Source organism: Pristis pectinata, chromosome 3 (genome assembly GCF_009764475.1).
Source record: "Pristis pectinata isolate sPriPec2 chromosome 3, sPriPec2.1.pri, whole genome shotgun sequence".
NCBI lineage: Eukaryota > Metazoa > Chordata > Chondrichthyes > Rhinopristiformes > Pristidae > Pristis > Pristis pectinata.
The window spans coordinates 76,041,676-76,063,306 of NC_067407.1; the positions used below are offsets into that span (position 1 = coordinate 76,041,676).

Genomic DNA, 21,631 nt, shown 5'->3' on the forward strand with positions numbered 1-21,631 from the left:
GTCACCCCAGGGTGCACTCTCTCTTTATCTCGCTTCTTGTGTTTGCTCTTCCTTCTCTCTTCTCTCTCACTTGCTCTCTCTTCACCAAACCAGTGGAGAAACCCTCATCCTAGAGACTGACCCAGAGCTTTTGTGCTAAAAGGCAGCTTTGCAGGTTATGTCTGCAACTCCACCCAATTTGGAATCTTTCAGGCAAGAAACCCACAGATTTGCATTTTGAATGATGAGGTAACTGGTAATTTTACAAAGACCTTAAGTGGCTAATTTTAGCAAGTCCCTCCAATTTCAGCCACTGAAGGAGCTGCTGTAATACAAAGTCATTGGAAACAGTAGGTAACTTATCTAGAATTGTAGAGTTTTGAAATCCCTCTAAAACTGATATTGTGCAATCTCCACTTTCATGTCCCGAAATCTATCGGGAAAGGTAAAAGTTTGAAATTTTTTTAATATGGTGTGTTTTCCTGAAGTTTTGTTTTAAAGCTCTATAAGATGTGTGCCTTCTGGAAAAGCAAGGTATTTTTTATTGCTTGTGCTTGGTTGGCCTGTGAGGGCATTGGTAGTCGGTGCTTTCCACTTCTGCAGTCTTGGGTATTTAATATGAATTGTATGACTTGCTCATTCAATTGAGGGGAAGTTGAGGGTTAACGAACAAGGGCGATATTTAGGTCAGACTGAGTGAGGACTGAAGTTTTCTTAAACTTCATTACAAACGTATGGATGAAGAGCAGGAGTAGGCCATTCGGCCCTCTTGAGCTTGCTTCACCAATCTGATTGAAACCTCTGCTCTGTACTCCTGCCTATCCCCACTGACCTTTCACCCCTTGCTTATCAAGAATCTATGTACCTCTGCTTTAAATCTGAAGACTCCACTTCCATCGTCCTTTAGGGAAAACGCTTGAGGCTCAAAAATTAAAAGATTTGCCTCATTGCTGTCTAAAAAAGGTGACCCCTTACTTTAAAGCAGTAATCTCATTTCTAGATTCTCCCACGAGAGGCAGAATCTCCATATCCACCCTGTCAAGACCTCTCAAGACCCATTAGTGATCTAGCTGGATTTTTATGGCAACCTAACAGCTTTGCATTTCTTTTTTAAAGTTCTTGCAGGAAATTATTGGGTGTTTGGTACGCAAAGGTTTGGGTTTAAATATAATATCCATTACGATCTGTGCTAATGTGTGGGGAAGGAGCACTGGCTGTGAGACATAACGCAGCCCAGCTGCCCTTTGCCACTGATTTCTCACTCCTGCATTATCAGTCACCAAGTTTAAGGGAAAATGAACAATGATGAAATGCATCCAAAAATGGTGAGCTTTGTCATTTAGGGAGAAGGTGTGAAGAGAAAGGCTGTCTACCTGAGGATTGGAATAATCAAGTATAATGAAGAGCTGCCTGTGACCGAGGGTATCAACAGCAGATTATCTCCCGTGATATTCTCCTACCCTTGACATTCAGTCATATAGTCGTGGCCGGTTCCTCCACCATCAACATCTGCAGGGTCACAATTAATCAGAAACTCAACTGGACCAGGCACATATGCACCGTGGCAACAAGAGCAGGTCAGAGGTTGGGTATACTGCAGTAAGTGATTTGCCTGATATCCCAAGGACTTTCCACCATCACAAGGCACAGAGCAGTTGTGTGATGGAATGCTCTCCACTTGCCTGGATGAGTGCAGCTCCAACAACTCTCATGAAGCTCCATACCATCCAGAACAAAGCAGTCTAATTGCCTTCCCATCAACTCCCCCTACACACTCAATCCCTCTGCTGCTAGTGCACAGTGGCTGCAGTGTGTACCATCTACAAAATGCACTGCAGCTACTCACCTGGGTTCTTCTGGCAGACCCTCCAAAACCCATGAGCTCTCCAACAAGAAAGGCAGCAGACATAGTGAACACCATCATCTTCAGGTTCCCCTCCAAGTCTCTCACCATCGTGACTGGGAAATGTATCGCTGGATCTAAATCCTTGAACTGTCCCTCCCCAACAGCTCCATGGGAGTACCTTCACCAGAAGGACAGCAGTGGTTCACGAAGGCTGCTCACTGCCACCTTTGAGGGCAAATGGGGACAGACAATAAATGCTGGTCTTTCTTACAGTAGAGACGGGTAACCCAGTAGGTAATTCACAAACACCCCTTATACCCAGAGGGTGGTAAAATGTGGAGCTCTGCGCCACAGGTAGCTGAGGCGCATGAGCTCATTAGGGGGAGCTTGGATTGTCAGAAGGGTGAAACTAGAGGTGTATGTTGATGGGGTGGATGGCGGCTCACATGGCACATGAAGGTGAGTGGTCTGTTTCTGGCAGTGCATTCCATGTAATACAGAAAATACTGCAGCTGAGACACCAAACTTCCTACCACAATATTGCTTGAAATTTGTCCAAATAAATAGCATTTAAAAACTAGCAATAGTCTCCAATTATTTTCCTTTGTCATTCCTTGCATTAGGTTATTGAACAAGTAAGTACACCTCGCCCCAAGTGCTGTGATTACTTAATCAACTGACAGTGTTCACAGATGCAGATGTGCAATAATTATGGTGCATAACTAATGCTTTGTCTACGTGTTAATAATTTTGTCTTTTTTCTGGAGTGGCAGAACTTGTTACTTAAAGGGAGCATGACAATTTTTACTCTTTGAACACATATGAATTAGGAGTAGGCCCTCGACCACCTCAAGCTTGCTCTGCCTTTTAATAAGATCATAGTTGATCTGATTGTAATCTTAACTCCACATTCCTGCAAACCCCCCAGTAACCTTTCACCTCCTTGCTTATCAAGAACTTATCAACTCAACGACTATCTATTCAAAGAATCTGTTTTCCACTACACTTGAAGGCAGAGAGATCCAAAGACTCGCAGCCCACTAAGATGGAAAATGTTACCACATCTGTTTTAAGTGGGTGAGCTTCTCATTTTTAAATAGTAACTTCTAGTTCTAAATTCTTCCATAAGAGGAAACACCTTCTCTGCATACAAATTGTAAAGTGCCCTCAGGACCTTGTGCTGAAAGTGAACCTTCATGACAACTCCTTTAATTCCTTCAATTTGCAGTCAATGACCTCAACTTCATTTTACTCTCAGCATTCAAATACTTGTGGGGGAAGAGTTAGAGATTCTCACTTCCCATTGTGTGGGGATAATAATATCCTGTTTTATCCTTATAATGACACAGAGGAAGGCCATTTGATCCATCAGGTCCATGTCAGCTTCCAGGGGAGCAATCCTATTAGTCCCATCTCCCCTTTCCTTATTTCCATGAAGCTTATTCTCTCTCTTGTCTTTTTGCCATTAACCTATATTAAGGGATAATTTACAGTGGCCAGTCAATCTACCAGCATGTCTTTAGGATATGGGAAGGAACCAGAGCATCCAGAGGTAGAATGTGCAAACTCCACGCAGACAGCACCTGAGATTGGGATTGAACCTGGGTCTCTGGTGTTCTGGGGCAGTGGCTCTACGAGCTGTGCCACTGAACTTAACTATGTTTAAGATTGTACTTGCTTATTTTGGGGTTTCTCTGCATCAGTGCTTCCATATCAATGTGCCAAGAGTTCTTAGAAGAAGGGGAGATTTCCTTGAAATAATTTTACTTGCACCTCTCACTACCAAGTGTGGTTTACTTTGATAAATTAAGGTGACTGATTTGTGTTTGAAGAGGAGCATTAAGTTTTAATAAGTTATCACATTAACAGTGTAGAAGTGATGTAGTTTAAAGGGAAGGTATGGATGACTGATAGTCTAAGGGCAGTTGAGGTGAGAGTAGCTCAATCGAAGGGGGCAAAGTAGCTCTCTGCAGAGGAGGGTGAGTGATGAGTGCCTCTGGAGCAGACTTTAAGCTCTGTGCTTGCCGGATAGCACTCTAACCTCTGAGTCAGGAAATCAAAAACTGCAGATGCTGGAAATCTGAAATAAAAACAGAAAACGCTGCCAACACTCAGCAGGTCAGGCTGCATCTGTGGAGACTGAAACAGAATTGATGTTTCGGGTTCTGTGTTTATTTCAGATTTCTGGTAGTTTTTATTTTGATTTTAAGTGCTGGGTACAAGCACTACTCCAGGAACTTGAACACAATAGTTTGCCACTCCAGAAGAGCGCTGCCTTCTTTTGGATAAGGTGCTGTCCTGCTCCCTGGTTGGAAGTGTTCAAAATAAATCTCATGGCACTCTTTTAAAGGGAGTTATACCCAGTGACCTTGGCATTATATCTCTCTCAATGTTATTCTTTTTAAATAAAGCAGAGTTTTGTTTTCATTATCACATTGTTGTTCTAATTTTTTTTGCTCATGATATAGGAAGTGGTTATTCAGCCCATTGAAACTATGCTGTCTCTCGGAGCAATTCCAACAGCCCCATCCCCCACTTCTTTCCTTGCAATCTATCTTCGCTCATTGGCCTATCAATGCCTTGTGATTTTTTTCTTTTCCCCTGCTACTTGGCTGCACTAGGAGCACTTTACAGACATACAGAGAATGTGCAAACTCCACACAGGCAGCACCCGCGGTCAGGATTGAATCCATGGTACTGGAGCTGTGAGGCAGCAGCATTGCTTGCTGTGCCTTCCTCAGCATTTGTGGGAACTTGCTCTGAACAGATTGGCTGCCGTCCATTCCTACACTGCTATGGTCACTACACTTCAAGTACCTCACTGTGTCTCTGAGTCTGCCTCTCTTTCTGCTGCTTTCAGTGCTTGAGTAGGAATCAGAGTGATGAAACCCAAAGCAGTGTGGCTCTCGAAACAGAAGTGGAGAAAGATGTGGAGCCATCCTGCTTGCTTAAACCTTCCTGGCAGATGTGTATCTGAACTTCACCGCCTGTGTGCTCGATGTCCCATCCAGCTTGCTTCTGAAGCTTTCGGTCAATCTAACCTGAACCTTCTGTTTGTGGAGAGATTTTTATTACTTTGGGGGTGGGGGGGCTAAATTTGTTGCTGCTTGTTTGTCAAGAGATGGGCCTGGCTCAATGTCTTAAGAAATTAGATTGACCCATGCTCTCCACTGTGGGATCTGTCTAATATTAGATTGACATGCATCTTGCTTTTCCTGCTTCCATGTGGAGGTGGGCGTAATGTGAATAATGACAGTTTCTTCAGCAAACTCCAACAGTCCCTGTGGGAGCACTGCAAGTTCTTGAAAGTGTTCTCAACTCCAACACTCAGTGATGATCAGCAAGTGGGTGGGTGGGGGGAAACAAGGGTTCCTTTCACTGAAATGTGGCCTTTGTTTGATTTGGGTTACAAGGTAAGATTAATCAAAAAAAGGATCTTTGCAAATTTAATAATGGCACAAATGTGTGCACAGAGTGGGCATAGGCTGTGCCCAGGTTAAGTAGCCCGTTGTTGCAGGGATTCTAATTTCTTGCTCTGTTAAACTGAATAAAGATAAGACTAAACAGTTGTACCATTGAAATGAGCTTTGACCTTGTATCAGGCACGTTTGCATTCAAACAATTATTTTATCTGTTGCGATTATAATCGTACTATCTTTGTAAATGTTAGCTATGTGACTTGGTATCAGCATTCATAGTATCTTGGGTCCCCAAACATTAAGCTGTTACTTTTCCAATCTGTGTTTCGCTTTGAGAATTGTTGACAGAACTGACTTTAAAATTGCTAAATTGTTCTGATGTAGGACAGCTCAAGTATGCAAGGAAGGTCCTCCTTTATTAAACCTGCAAATGCTCTCTACCATAAAACATGCATTAACAATAAAAACAGCAAGACGGTCAGCAACTGTGAGTCAGAAATGGAGTTAATACATGTTTATACAACATCTGTAATATAATGAACATGCCAAGGCACTTCACAGCCAAGTAATCACGCAATGATTGATACTGAGCAAGAGGAGGGGATATTGGGGTAAATTATGAAATGCTTCAGAAAAGACAGGAAGAGAAGGCCTTAAGGAAGAGAAGCATCATTGGAAGAGAGCTTCGCAGCTTACAGCCTTGCTGCTGTGTGACAGTTCCCTTAATAGAGTTAAATTGGAAGTGTTAGGATAATGGTAAGTGCCAACAGACAAGTGCGGCCAAAGACTGTGGCAAAAGCAGTAATGCTTGTGGATGGGCAATGTGTGCCCTTTAAGACTTTCAATGTATGTTCCCCATTCATTAAATGAGAGACCCTACATTTCAGTATAGACTGTGGATCCCTTCTCAGGGAGACCACTCCTGGTTGGGGTTTAACTGCATTAGCGCTTGGCAGTTTATCCAGATGTTTTCCGTAAGGTGCTGTTCTACTGCTGCTCTTACCACAGGCAATTCCCAGCCAGGTTACCAGTGTTGTTCTCCACCCGGATGTTTGGTTTAAGTGTGGTGCAAAACAACCTCTCCAGTACCCATTAGCTTTTCTCTCTCGGGTGACCCAGCTAGAACGTGCGCACTCTCTCTGAGCAGAGGACGGAGCCCAAATGGGTGAGGGGTAGGGCAGAGTATGGAACCTGTGATTTTTGGAGGGCTGTGTGGGGAGGGGAGAGAGGGCCCGAATGTGCAGTCTGCTTTTTTTTTGAGTGTGGGTCAGGGGGAGGGGAGGTGGGGGCAGAAACCATAATGTGGAGCCTGTTTTTCTGCAGTAGTCCAGAGTACAGAGCCTGTTGCTTTTGTTGGGGGGGGGGGGGCGCGTGGGGGGTGGTGGAAGTGGTAAGCAGAGATTGAAGTGTGTTAGGGGGAAGGGGGGGCAGATATGAAGTTAAAACCTGAAGCCTATCCAAGCCCCAGACGTATAACATTTCTCACACCCATCTTTATTTGTAATTATCTCAAATTGCTTTGCCAGGAAACCCTCATGTTGCCCGTACGCACTTGACCCTGCTTTGCGAAGCCTCCTGTGTGTGTCTGTGTTAAAACTGTCCCTGCTAGACCCTTAATTGTGTTTGTTTCTGTGAAACCTCTCAACAGGGAGCACTGTTGCCAAGGATTTAGCAGCCCCTCGGTGCCAAGTTAGACCATTGTTTCATTGTCCCAAGAAGTGGCTTTGGGCGCACACTTTTCTGCTGTTTGGCAGGGAATTAAAGCAGACGCCTCTGCAACTACATTGGCAGATCTCCCATCCACAAAACTCGCAAAACAAAAATTAATTCTCTTCAAGGAAAGTTTATTGCCTTTTGGAATTGTTCAGGAGCATGGAAAGTTTGCACGGATCTGACCTGATGAAGTTGTACTTCCCCCTTGCTCAGCATTGATGACTGGGTCACCTTTGCCTTGGGTCACTCTGCATTCTGGAACTCCCTCCCCCAAACCCCTCGGCCTTGTGACTCAAAGCTTGCCTCTTTGGTGACCAAATGTTCAGGCAATTTTAACGTTGTCCTTATTTACAGGATGCCACCTAAGATGTTTCACTGCAAAAGCACTGCATTGAGGCAGGCTGTTGGCTGTTTAGTCATGAACCAGCATTGTGGTGGTGTTGTGGTGCACTGCCAATTCTCTGCCTCTGTGGTGTTGAGTTGCATTTGTTTGGGAAGGGTCCATTGAATGGCCTATGGTTGTCTGCAAAGTTGAGCTAGTCAGCCTGGTCAGGTCTGTGCACCCAGTGGTAAACTTGCCATGAGAAAAACTGTTGGGGAGCAATTAGAAAGTTTGGGTGTGGGGTTGATGGTGAGTCTGAGTGCTAGGCTGGTTTGATTTCCTCTCTTGCTCTGTAATCACGGGGTATGAAGTGAGAGGGACGAGTTGGAATGGTTAATCCAAAGTGGCATCAGGTGTTAGGCTGAGTGGAGTGTGTCCAAGAGTGAGTGATTTGGGCAGTCTAATTGGGGATTTAGTCAGCTTAATGGACTGGCTAAATCAGTAAGTGTCCAATGTAGTTAATGATGGATTTTGCAATATGTCTGGGCCATGCGTAACAAGGAAAATCAGCTTAAAAAGGAAACGTAGAGTGTTCATTGTTGGAAGAAGCTATTATGCTCAGATTTTCCCCCAACAGGTTGGCCTGACCTCCATGAAGGTGCTTGAGCTACATGTGGGCAACTGCGGACTCCAGTCAGGGAGTGACCCACCCTCTAGCCAGTCCAACCACCCTCCTTCCAAGTCCCTGTGGCCTAGTCTCCATGACGATGTGAGGACAACAATAGTTGGGTCCCCAATTCTCTTTGGACAGTTGCCAGAATTGATGATTGTACTTGGCTGAAAAACTTGGAAATCCAACACCCACTGTAAGCCTGGGAGAGGAAAGGGAAAATAAAACCCTTTTGAAAACTGGCCTCTGGTAACATTCTTCTTCATCTGCAGTAACCCAATTAAAGGAGCTTTATCTTAATTGGTGTTGCAATTTTCTGCCAGCATCTCCAGTGGACTCATTAGACATCCATTGCAAGAGCTGGGCACTGGGGTAACCCTTCAGTCTGACAGAATGGTGAGACACTCATAGTCTCCTCTGTTTGCTTGCTGCAAGTCTACTACTGGAATATGTTCAGCATTATTCCTAGGCACAGCAGACGTCCAACTCTGTTTTGAAGCTCTCAGTCAGGGAAGGACTGGTGTTAACAGGATGGGTGCTGAGGAGTTTCGGAATCTGTGGAATCCTTTGGAAGGCCTTGGTAAAGCAAAGGGGGCAGGAGCAGTTTCCACCTATAATGCAACACACACAGTGCTAGAGGAACTCAGCGGGTCAGAAAGCATCTGTGTAGGGAAATGGACAGTTGACATTTCGGGTTGCGAGAGAGAGAGAGCGCCACCAGAGGCTGAGGGGAGATTTGTTGACTGGGAATGCTCTGCCTGCAAGTTGGGAGGAAGCAAATTGAGTAATAACTTTCAAAAGGGAATGGGATTTAATAAAAACTTAACAAAACAGTGTCAGGCTATGGGAAAGAGCAGAGAAGTAGGACTAATTGGATGGCACTTTCATAGAACTAGTGCCAGCTGCCTTAAGCAAAAAGAAACGATGATTCTGTTTTTCATCATACTGTTGCGTTGCTCATGGATACTGTTCATTCCCTGCGGCTTGTCACACCCTCCTGGTCTCTTTCTACATACAGAAGTGTAGAGGTACAGGTATTGAAGTGAAAGCTAAACTTAAATAGGCCTGAAAAGTAGAATATCAGGATTTTAAGATGTTCTTTGGCAAGATTCTGGCAGCAGTTTTAATGTGCGAGAACTAAATTTGTCGGTGATTTGGTTCACTTGGAGAATGGCTGGTTAAATGATTTGTGTCTGTGCATGAGAGAGAGATTTGTGCATCTGTCTGATACTGCACTTGAAATCTTGAGCAGAGACAGCTGAGAGACACAAAGTTGACTGGTCAAAAAGGTGAACCTGAAGTTAAAATCTCAGGGCCCCTCTTCCAAGAGAGGCCCACTCCTAGATCTCCCACTGATCTGTGCTGTGGGTTGAAGCAGCTAGTTAGATCTTCCCCTTACAAAACTTGATCTGTTTCATAATAGCATTTACTGTTTCACTTTCAGCAATCCAGCAAGCTTTTTCCTTGAGCTTTTTTTCCCTCTCTTTTGTAGTTCTCAGTCAACTGAATTTTCGGTGGTGTCATCTTGTGTTTCCTTACTGAAAGCACCAAGAGCTTAAAATTCCAGACTTCTGTAATCAGGTCTGGGAGCTTTAAGTCAGCTTGGCTCTGGCAAGAATAAATATTTACTTTTTCGCCTTGTGGGCGGAGGGCTGGTTAAATGAGTGGGGAAGTGAAGCCAAAAAGCCAACGCTTAGTTAGTGTTTCGAGACTGGGGATTGTGAAGGCTTTCTTCCAATTTATTGTACGGGACTTCCCCACTTTGAATGGGATTCTCTCTTATAAAGTTACAGCAACCTGACATCGGCAGGATGTAGATTTGGGTGGGGGGGGGTGTTGGGAGGGGGGAGTGGGTGGGTGCTTGGGTAACCATAGTGTTCTGATTTGCAAGATGTGCCTTAATCCTGGCATGTTACAACAATGTCTGTGATGTACTCTGTGTTGCACTCAGAGTGGCTCAGCTTGATGTGCGGGAGATGGTGTGAAGGCAGTCCTGATCCTAGAGACAAGGTAGCTTGGTGTCACTGTTTAGGAACGGGATTCTATTGGCGGGCTGAGGGGGGGAGGTACGGGTTTTGTTTATATTTGAAAAATATATTTATTTCAAAAATATATTTATTTCATAATACACAGGCTCTCTGATCAGGCATTCTGTGATTGGCAGCTCCTGTGGTCTGACATTTTAAAACTGTAGTACGGATCTGTACTAATTAACTAATTCTAACTAAGATCTAAAACTAACTAATTCGTCGCTAATTAACCTACCAGTGCAACCTTTGTGATCACAATCCACAGTGATTCCGACTTGTAGAAACTTCGGGTTATGGGCAGTTCTTGGAATCTTTGTGACCTGGGGAGTGTTTTATACTTAAAAAAAGAACAGATCTCCTGTTCAGTGGAAGATGATCAGGGCAAACTTCTGTAGTCTGGATTTTCTCTGGTCTGGCACCAGTCAGGTCCCAAGGGTGCCAAACTAGAGTGTTTCAACCTATATATAGTAAATATAATCAGTACACATCTATCTTCACATTAATTGTACAATCAATTCAATGCATTCTTTCAGTTGATGCCAGTCTTGTTTCCTCCTTAAACAATACTCCCTACACAGGACCCGGCCCCTCAGTTTTCAGTGGTGGCAGAACCCTTCCCCACAGCCTTTGCAGTGGCTGCACTGAGCCTTAGTGCGTTGGGAGGACAGGGTTTACTTGAGTCAGCTTGGCTTCCACATCTGCTCCACCCACCTGGCCTGGTTTACACTGAAGATTCCCACTTTTAGGTACAGAGCTGCTTTTGGCCATGTAGCATTGTGGATTAAATCACCTTATGCTATTATTTAGATGCAGCCAAGAAGTTTGAGCAGCTTCTTTTCCTTACAAACGCCTGACTTATGGGCACTCCCTACATACGATGAGTTCCCATAATATTATTAAATTCAAAAGTCTGACGTATATACCTATGTTCATTCCTTTAAATGGCAGAACTAGTTTCCTTTTTCTTACCAAAAATAGAGATTATTATCTCTTATCAGTCTTATGTGCTTTTGTGGGGGAATGGTTACCATATCAAGTGATTTTTTTTTGTGTACTTTCTGACTCGTAGACAAAATTGACTTATGGACATCTGTAAAAATGGAACTTGTTCAGTACCTGGGAATGGCCTGTGTGTATTGGTTTATTATTGTCATATGTATTAAGATACAGTGAAAAGATTTTGATCATGCTATGCATGAGTACATTGAGGTAGTAAAAAGAAAAATGGAATACAGTGTTGCAGTTACAGAGAAAATGCAGTGCAGGTAGACAAATAAGGTGCAAGGGCCACAACAAAGTAGATTGGGAGATCAAGAGTTCAGTATAGTGCCTTTTATGATTGTTGCTTTATAGTTGAAGAACTTGAGTCTCTCGTAATGCAAAAAAGTTTGCAGCCAGTTTGTATTCGAGGTTCTGCAAATGGCAGTGAAATAAATGGCCAGGTAGATAATTCTTTCTCTGACTGAGGGATAGACATTGTCTACTTCAGTCAGGAGAAACTCCCTGCTGCTCCAAAAGAATATCATGGGTTCTCTCGTGTCCAGCCAAGAGTGCAGATGCCCCTTAGTTAAAGGCCCTGTCTGAGGCAGAGCACCTCTGATCATGTTGTTATGCTTGGGTTTCTGGAGCAGGAACCTGAACCTGCAGTCATCTGATGATGGAGGATGCTGTCAGCTGAGCCATGCTCTTCCATCATTATCTGTCAGAATGTAGTGCCCCTCTCCCACCACCACTGGAGCTCTTCATCTTTTCTCCCACTTTCTCCTTTTTAAGAAACAGAAGTAGACCATTCAGCCCCTCGCATTTACTCTGACAGTCGGCAGTACTACGGCTGATCTTTGACCTTGTCTCCACATTCTCCCACTATCCCCATACATCTTTCCCCTTTTGACATCCAAAAATTTAACAGTCTGATCTAACATTTACCCAGTGACCCAACCTCCTCAGCCCTCTTGGGTGGAGAGTGAAGAAATCCATCCTGACTTCAGTCCCAGATCAGCAACTCCATATTCTGATGTTTATCTTATTTGGAATCAGGAAATGCTTCCAGTATTTACCCCATCAATTTTATATATTTGGCAAGTTCACCTCCTTATTCTAAGGATTTTGGGTGTAGTCTACTCTTTCTCCTCATAAGGCAACTGTCTAATCTCATGAATTAGTCCAATGGTTTCATTGTCTCTGATGCATGTACATCGTCCTAGAGTAAGGAGATCAAGGCTGTGAGGAGTACCCCAGAGGTAGATGCTACCAGGGCCCTGTATAAATATAGTGAAACTTTTATTCTTGTACTATAACCCTTTTGTTTAAAAAAAAGTAGCATACCATTTGTTTTATTAATTACTTGCTATACTTGGTAATTTTCTGTGCAAGGGATGAATACCAACATTTTACAATCCTTTCAATTTAAAAAAAAATCCAATTCTTTCCTGCCGAGATGTGGAACTTCACACACCTCTGTTATTACACGTTCCTGGAATCTTACCCATTCACTATCTGTATTGCTAAGTGGCTGCTTTGCATCCTTCTCACAATCTACCTTTTCACCTAACTTTATATCCTCAGCAACCTGAAACTCCATCTTATTCAAGTCCTTTATGTCATTTGCAAACGGTTGAGGATCAAGCAGTGATCCTTGTGGCCACTTAGTAGTTATGGTTTGCCAAGCCTAAAAACAGGAAGTTTATTCTCCCACTTTTTTGTTTGATAAATAATCTTCAATCTATACCAATATATTGTCCATTCCCAAACGCCTAATTTTGTATAATACTCTCTCTATGGTACTTTTTCAAATTCACCAGGTTGCCCTTCTCTATAACCTCAACACTTAACGGATTCTTCAAGCACAATTTCAGCTCAGTAAATTTGTATTGATTCTGCCCATTTACCTTACTATTTGCTCTCTAGATGCCCAGTTATTACTTTTGAATAATCCTAATATGGCATGATCTCAGGTTAATTGTTTTCTCTCTTTCTCCTTCCCCAAATAGCTAGGTTATGTTGCTACCTGCTAATTCACCAGGGCTATTTTATAATCTAAACAACTCCAGCACATCATTTTTCTTAGCAGTCATCTCTTTTAACAACCTTTGAGCAAGGCCACCAAGTCCAAGGGATTTCCTGACCCTTGGTCAGGGTGCTTTTCCATTTCTTTACTGATGCTAATATTAATAGGCCTCTTATTTTCATTATGTTGCGACTGTGACTAAGCCACTGGAGATGGAAACTGGTAGATGCAAAAAGTCTTTATTCAACCTCAACAGGTCTTCTGGAGAATCTATTTCTCTTCTCCCAACACTCAACTCAGTAATGTTTTATTATTGTCTTTGAGTTTAAAAAGTATAAACTATCAACTACAGTTTAAATGGGTAGAATTACCTACTTTACCCATCTACATTGAAAATATTAATGCAGGATTGCCTATTTACTATGGGAGCACATCCCAACTGACAGAATCCCTTTGAATATTCAAATACTGGTGGTTGGTGCAAGGGGTTCTGTGCACAAACTCCAGATACCCAAAATTTTTGTTACGGTGTTGAAGGATGGCTCCCTGAATATACAAGAAGCTAGAATATTAATTGACAAAACAGATGTGTCCTGAACTGTGTATTAAGTGGCAGGGATATGTCTTTAATGATGTGTTAATACAGGAGATGGTGATTTAATGCTTTTCCTGATCCCATCATGAAGGTTTCAATGAGAGCTAGTTAACATGAACATTTATTTATTGTCTTCCCCTGCATAGTTACAGTGGTACAGAATCAGAATGTTCCACACCCAATGACTAGCTTCAATGTCCTTATAGTATCAGTGGAAGTTAAATTGTGAACAGGATTCTTTTATTGTTTTGAAGACTGGTTCTCATATGAATTAACTAACTGCACCCCCCCCCCCCCCACCATTTTGTATGTCTTGAAAGATGTCCCAACTAATCACTAACACGCTAGACCTTAAGTTCCCTGTTTTGTTTTCTGATTTTTGTGAAAGGATATAAAATATTTGTTAATCATCTTTGTCTTCCCCTAGTATAATTTCTGCTGTCTCTGCTTATAAAAGGACCCACATTTATTTCCATTAATATCTCCTTGTTAGAAGTTTTCAGAATCTTTTTTTTTAATTTGCCCTCTTCTCTCATTTAACATCTTGGTCATCCTTTGTCTTTTAGATTCTGCCTTTTTGGCAGCATTTTAAGACTTTCATTAACCTTGTTACAGATTCATACTGTACAGAAATAGGCCGCGCACACCCTATTATGTCTATGCTGACCATCAAGGACACATTTGCAATAATCCAGTTTCTCCCCTTGGATCCCTATGAATTACCGCCCCTCCCACTCCAGTTCTCCTGGCACCCACCTACACTCACGATAATTTTCAGCAGCCATTTAACCTACAAACCAGCATGTCTTTGTGATGGATGTTAGAGGAAACTGGAGTATCCAGAGCAAACCCATGTGATTATAGGGAGAATGTGCAAGCACCACACTGGAGTCCAAGGTCAGGATCAAACCTGGGCCGCTGGAGCTGTGATGCTGCAGCTTGAACTGTTGTATCAACCACGTTATCCATGGTTGTACTAATTTCTGCATCTTCCAAAGCATCTCATGGGCTAGAATGTTCCGAGGTTATAAATGCAAGTCCTTCTGTACTACTCTTCATTTTGCATCTTGCCTTGCTGAAACAGAGGTCATGACTAAAGCAAAAAACAAACTGCTGAAGGAACTCGGTGGGTCAGGCAGCAGCTGTGAAGGGAAATGGACAGTCGATGCTTCGGGTCGAGGTCCTTCATCTGGACTGAGAGTAGAGGGGAGATAGTTGGAATAAAGGGGTGGAGCAAGAGCAGGCAGGTTGTGGGTGGATCCAGGTGAGGAGGGGCAATAGGCAGGTGGAGGAGAGGAGAGTGGAAATAACAACAAAGGCTGGGAGGTGATAGGTGGAGGCAACAAAGGGCTGCCGTTGATGGAATCAATGGGAAAGGAAGGTGGAGTATAGAACTAAAAGGAGGTGGGGAGGGCAGAAGTGGGGGTGGTGGGAAGTATGGGCAGGTGGAGGAGGGAGAAGAAATAGGGTGGTTGGGGGGGGGGGGGTGTAGGTGGAGAGAGTAAAGGACAAAGGGGGACAGGTTACCTGAAATTGAAGAAGTCACTGCTCATGCCATCTGGTTGTAAACTACCCAGGCAGAATATGAGGTGCTGTTCCTATAGTTTGCATTTGGCCTCACCATGGCAATGGACAGGTTGGAGTGGGGATAGGAGCATCTGCAGTCTCTTGTATCTCCAGGTTGTGTCTGAATCCATCTTGCTTTGTTTTGCAGATTTGACAGGGAAGGAAGGATTAACTGAAAATGGATATCTACGACCCTCAAACCTTGGGCTTCATGGTGTTTGGCGGTTTCATGGTCATCTCTGCCATTGGAATCTTCCTGGTCTCCACCTTCTCCATGAAAGAAACTTCTTATGAAGAAGCCTTAGCAAAGCAGAAGAGGGAGCAGGAGAAAGCCCAGCAGGCCAAGTCAGAGAAGAAGAAGAAAGAGAAGTCAGTGGAGAAGAAAGGAAAACCAAAGAAACGGGAGGAGAAGCCCAACGGGAGAATCCCAGAGTCCGAACCTGTGCCCGATGCCTCTGAGGCAGAGGTCGAGGTGGAACCCATCATTGTGCCGAGTGTTGAGGCTGTCGTCGTGGCTGCTTCTGCTCCTCCTCCTCCATCCGCCCCGGAATCTTCTCCCCCAACGTCCAAAGAAAAGAGGAGGAAGGAGAAAAAGGTTGCCAAAGTTGAACCTGCGCCCGGCCCTGTTTCGGCCCCCGTCCCAGTCGGGGGCTCCTCCAGGCAAGCTCCTGCCCCGACTGCTACCCCTCTGCTGGAGGCAGTTGCCAGGGAAGTGCCTGTGATGGCAGTCCCCCCAGTTGGTGCCCAGCAGAGTGCCCCCCTCTCTGCCTTGCCTCCCACTACAGGTGCCAAAAAGGCAGATACAGCTGCCAGCCAAGATGAGCCAAAGCAAGAAGCTCCAGCAAAGAAGAAGGTGGCGCCTAAGAAAAAGTCTGAACCCAGTGAGTATCCCTGAAGTATTCACCCTTTGCTTCTAATCCTATCGAAATGCTGTTTACTTCTCTGAAATATGGCTGGAATGGTCTTAACTCCCACTTCTCCTCCCTTCCCAACTCAATCACCATCCCCATAGAGTTGTACAGCATGGAAACAGGCCCTTCCAAGTCTATGCTGGCCATTGAGCACCCATTTACACTAATCCTATACTGATACCATTTTGTTCTCCGTGCATTTTCATCTATTTCCCTCCATCTCTTTCTCCCCCACCCCCAGATTCTACTCACCTATACACTAGGAGTAATAATCAGTGTCCAATTAACCCACTAATTTGCGCATCTTTGGGATGTGGGAGAAGCTGGAGCACGCAGGGGAAACCCATGAGGTCACATGAAGAAACTCTGAAGTCAGGATTGGATCTAGCTTGCTAGAGCTGTGAGGCAGCAACTCTACCAGCTGTGCCACTGTGCTGCCCATCCCTGTAGCTTTTCTTTTAAGAAAAGGTGAAAACTTGCATCTGTATTGCACCTTCCACAACCTATGAATACCCCCAAAGCACCTTGCCCCATGAAATACTCATGCAGACTAGGCACAGTTGCAAAACGGGAAAATGTGGCAGCCAAGTGTGCATGGCAAGCTCCCATCAACATGAGTGTAACATTAGTTGAGGGATCAGTATTGGTTAGGGCAACCGGGAGTAACTGTCTGCTTTTTGTTTTGGAAGTGGTGCTGTGGGATCCTCGACAACCACCAGAGAGTGCGGGTGGACCCTTGCTTTAAAATTGCATCAGATGCTAGCACCTCAGACTCTGTGGCAGTCCCTCAGCATGGACCTGGAAATTTCATGCTCTGATATCTGGAGTGGGACTTGGCACTCCCTCCTGTCTTGCACCGAGTTGTGGCTAACACCACGTTTACTTTTGCAGCAGAACGGTAACAAATATATATGAAGCACTCCATCAGGAGTGCACTCTTTTCCCGTGGTATTTTTATCATTTTTGATGGAGGGTTGGTCTACTCTACTAGAATACCTAGGGTTTAATTACATTGACTTAGAATTTGGTTTTCTTTAATTAACGTCTACATTTTTTCCAAACAATTTCTGCTGATTTAATTTTGAGGACTCTATTTGACCAAGACCACCTCACTGTAAGAAGCTGCTTATCACCGAGGCTAATGTCTTTTGCGTAGAAAATGCTGGAAACATTCAGCAGGTCAGGCAGCACCTGCGGAGAGAGAAATGGAGCTAATGTTTCAAGTCAATGACCTTTCAAAACTTATGCAAGTTCATTTCTCTCCACAAACACTGCCTGACCCACTGGGTGTTCCCAGCATTTTGATTTTTTTTTCAGATTTCCAGCATCTACAATTTTTTGCCCTTCTAATATCTTTTTGAGGTTCCGTGGATGTCTTGTGTGTAATCATGGTGATCTGCTTATCTTGACATCTTTTAAACCAAGAAAAGTAGTGAGCTAGATCTTCCTGGCTGTTGTTGGCGATTCTGATCTTATTGGACATGATCTTGTCAATTTTGTTTCATTCATGCTAGGGATGTGGGCTTCGCCGGCTGAGCCACCATTTAATTGCCCACCCTAGTTATCCTTGAGAAGATGGTAGTGAGCACCAACAATGCTGTTGGGGAGGGAATTCCAGGACTTTGACCCAGTGATGGTGAAGGAATGGCAACATATTCCCAAGTCAGGATAGTGTGTGGCTTGGAGGGCAACTTCCAGGTGGTGGTGTTCCAATGTTTTTGCTGCCCTAGTCCTTCTAGGTGGTCGAGGTTGTGGGTTTGGAAGGTGCTGTCTAAGGAATCTTGGTGAGTTACTGTAGACAGTGACACTATACTGTAGACACTATAGACAGTGCAAACAGCTGCTACTGTGTGTTGGTGGTGGAGTGAGTGAATGTTTGTGGATGGGGTACCTATCAAACGCACTGTTATGTCTTGTATGGTGTTGAGCTTCTGAAGTGTTGCTGACGCTGAACTCATCAAGCATGTGGGGAGTATTCGATCACACTCCCGACTTGTGCCTTGTAGATGGCAGATAGGCTTGAGGGGCTGAATGGCCCACTCATGTTAAAGTCATGAACTTCCATGCATGAGCTGTCAAATACAGAAGTTGTGGACCTCCTGACTGATTCAGGAGCAGATATTTGCTTGAGTCTCGCCGGAGCCCATTCTCATTGATTCCCAGTGCAATTCCAGGGAATTGCCTTTTGGATCATACATCAACTTGGTGCAGGATTTGACATCTCATTGATTTCAATGGGGAATTAGATAGCAGAGGTCAATTAATTTTAATATTATTTTGCTTTAATGTTTTTAATTATTTATAAATGTCTTGTTAATTTTGTACATATTTTAGTATTTAATTTTTACAAAGCATATCAGAATATGATAAGAAAAATGTGATTGGTGTGTGATTACAGTGAATGGGTGGTTGATGGTCAGCATTGAGTTGTTGGGCCAAAAGGCCTGTTTGTGCATTGTATGACTCTGATTTACTTAAATTGTAATTTCTGAGACAGTTAGAAATTATTGAAGATCACTTGCAGATGGCAAACCCCCCCCCCCCCCCCAACCAGCTTTTGGCTTCAGGGAGTCTCTGGGCAGGAGCCTCCTCACTGCATTGCTGGAGATCCTGCCATCATCTGTGGCTTCTGGACTCGAGTGTGGAGTGTCAATGAAGTAGGGCTCAGCTCCTGGCCCAAGTCAGTGTGTGTCAGGATGTTGGGGTGGAGAGGTCAGGCCAATAAGAACACAATATGTCAAACCAACTTTAGTTGAATTTCCTCCTTCAGAATTAAGAAGTTGCACAGATTGCATTGATGATTCTCACAACATGTAGAAAAACAATGAAGAAAGCCTGCAAGAAGTCCAATTTATTTCAGCTGTTGATTCTAGAGTGAAAACAATTAATACAAATGCAATCCCCTCTTTTTGTGGAATTTGTCAGGAGTATTTCCCCACATCATACCATGAATCCACTGCAAGAACTGAGTAAGAAATTCAGTATTGTTTATTTCTTCACTTTGGTACTGGTATTCAGCAGGGTCAACCCCCCTCATTGTTTACTTAAACAAGCCACTGCAAAGGTGTCGAGCATCTGGCAACTGAGGTTTGTTAGCTGTGGTTCACTGGGTGAATTCTCACCTCTCAGTTAAAGTTGTGGGGTCTAATCCAACTCTGGTGCACACAACAGAGACTGACACTCCAGTCCCATACTGAGGGAGCGCTGGAGTCTCGGAGGTGCCACATTGTGGATAACCCATTAAACAAGGTTCTACTTGTCTCTTTGGGTGTGTCAAAGAACTTGTTTCACTATTTTGAAAAACAGCTGCTCTCTGCAGTGTCCTGGCTAAGACTTAGCACAGCACAGGCACAAGCCCTTCAGCCCACCATGTCTATGCCATCATTAAGTACCCATCTACACTAATCCCACTCACCAGCACTTGGTCTGTAGCCTTCTATCTTGGTAATTCAAGTGCTTGTCTAGATATTTAACTGTTATGAGAGTATCGATCTCCACCACCCCCTCTCAGGCAGGGTGTTCCAGAATCCAAACAACCTGTGTGTGATACAGTTCCTCCTTGGATCCCCTCAGAACTTCCTATCCTTTTAATTCTGTCCTCTGGTTTTATACAACTTGGCCATGGCAAAAAACTTTCTTGCTATTTACCCTATCTATGCTCCTTTACAATTTTGTATACCTCTATCAGTACCCCCTCGGTCTCCTCTGCTCCAAGGAAAACCCAGCCACTCCAGTCTTTCCTCACAGTGAAGTGTTCCATCCCAGGGAACATCCTGGTGAATCTCCTTTACACCTCCTCCAGTGCACTCATCTCCCTTTATAATGTGGCAAACAGAACTGCACCAATGTTTTTTTTAAAGTCGTATGATAATCTCCCTGATTTTAGATTCCATGCCCTGCCTAATGAAAGCAAGTATCCTGTGTGCCTACTTGTGCTGACATCTTCAGGTGCCCTTGGACTTGTAGACCAAGGTCCCTCTGTTCCTTAATGCTCCCTTGGGCCCTACCATTCATTGTGTGCGTCCTTGCCTTGTTAGTCCTCCCAAATACATCAGCTCGCACTAATTGGGATTAAATTCCATCTGCCTTGCTCTGCCCATTGTCTAATCAACTTGTCTAACTTTTTCTTTCTACACGTCGCATACCTTGATAGCAACAAAGCCTCCTTGTAATTTTATCATCATCTAATTAATTTTGAACCTCATTTGAAGTTTTATCAAATAGCCAGAGTATTCGGACTGCCTCTACTTGATGTGCTCTCTGTCACAGTTTAGTTGTGTGAATCCCAGTCTTGTAGGCAGAGGGAGTGAGACCCTGTCAAAGAGACGGCACAAGCACAGAGGGTCAAAGGGCCTTAGGTGCTGCAATATTCTGCCTTCGTATTCTTTGGCTGCATATTAATAACTGCAGGAAATAGCCTCGTAGTTTCAGGCACCACAGATGTTAGGATAATTCCCTGATTTGTGCCCCTTTCCTGTTTAGATGATTGAAATATTGCTCCCTATTCTCAGGCCTTCTGTGCATTGAGTGCCCAGAAACAGTGGCTGACTGTATCTCATTGGGCTGCACTTCCTGTGGTCATTTAACCCTGTGGTTGCTTCACCAGGCATGTAACAAGGGTGGATTTTGTGAATTTTGCCTCCAACCCAAAATGCCACTGACGAACCACTCTCGGGGGCTTGTTAACATTTGTAAGCTGGAATTGAGGCAATGGGGTTAGGGAGCAGCAGCAGCGTGGTGGTGGCTGGGTAACCCGTTACTTGTTTTTGGTTGAGGAGTTGATGTTGGAGGGGACACCTGGGAGAGCTTCCCTGCTGTTCCTTGCAATAGTGTCATGGGATCCTTTCCATTCACTTGAGAGAACGCGGTGGATTAACATCTCCTGCAGTGGAGAGGGAAGCACTCCTTTCACACTTCCACTGGAGAGCCAGGTTCAGTTGACACGGGGGAAACAATCGTGGCTGCTGCTTTAGACTTGTGCAAGAGGACAGCGATCCCATATCCCTTGCTTGGGGAAAATTCTGGTCTCTATTTGTAATTTTCATGACACAAGCCATTCATCCCATCTATGTCTATGCCAGATCTCACAGCATTCCATCAATCCTATCCCTTCACAGGCCCCCTCTAGGTTACAAACTCCCAACTTGTGGACACCTTGTACATACGAACGAGCGTTTGGGAGACCAATGCGATAGATGGGGATGGATTTGTTGGTTGCTACTGGGCTGCAGGAATTTCCCACTGGATGGAAGCCAGGCATTTCTGCATGCCTTCTTTCATTAACCACCAGCAGCCCCCCACCACCACCCCCCCCCCCCCCCCCCCGCCCCCCAACCACAATAATTGGTGACTGGTTCAAGCTGAGCAGAGCTGGGAGTGCTGAGCAGACTCGCTCACTCACTGAGTCAGTGAGGCCGGCTGGCGGCCGCTCTTGCACCAGCTCACTGTCTTGTCACAGCTGTTTCTGCAATCCTCTCCCACGCACTGTTATTGTTCAGTTCTGACTTGTATATAGTTTGGGTTACAAACAGTTCTCAGAACCAGAACCTTGTGGTAACCTGGGGACTGCCTGA

General features: G+C 44.2%; 1 protein-coding gene across 5 annotated transcripts in view; it reads left to right on the forward strand.

The window, feature by feature from the left end:
• LOC127568580 (ribosome-binding protein 1-like) overlaps nt 1-21,631 on the forward strand; it is a 103,992-nt gene that overhangs the window by 7,556 nt on the left and 74,805 nt on the right. For all 5 annotated transcript variants that reach the window (XM_052012498.1, XM_052012502.1, XM_052012501.1 and 2 more), the window contains exon 2: nt 15,296-16,028. In XM_052012498.1, coding sequence (XP_051868458.1) covers nt 15,326-16,028 — 703 coding nt within the window. In that variant the 5' untranslated portion in view covers nt 15,296-15,325. The remainder of the gene's footprint in view (nt 1-15,295; nt 16,029-21,631) is intronic.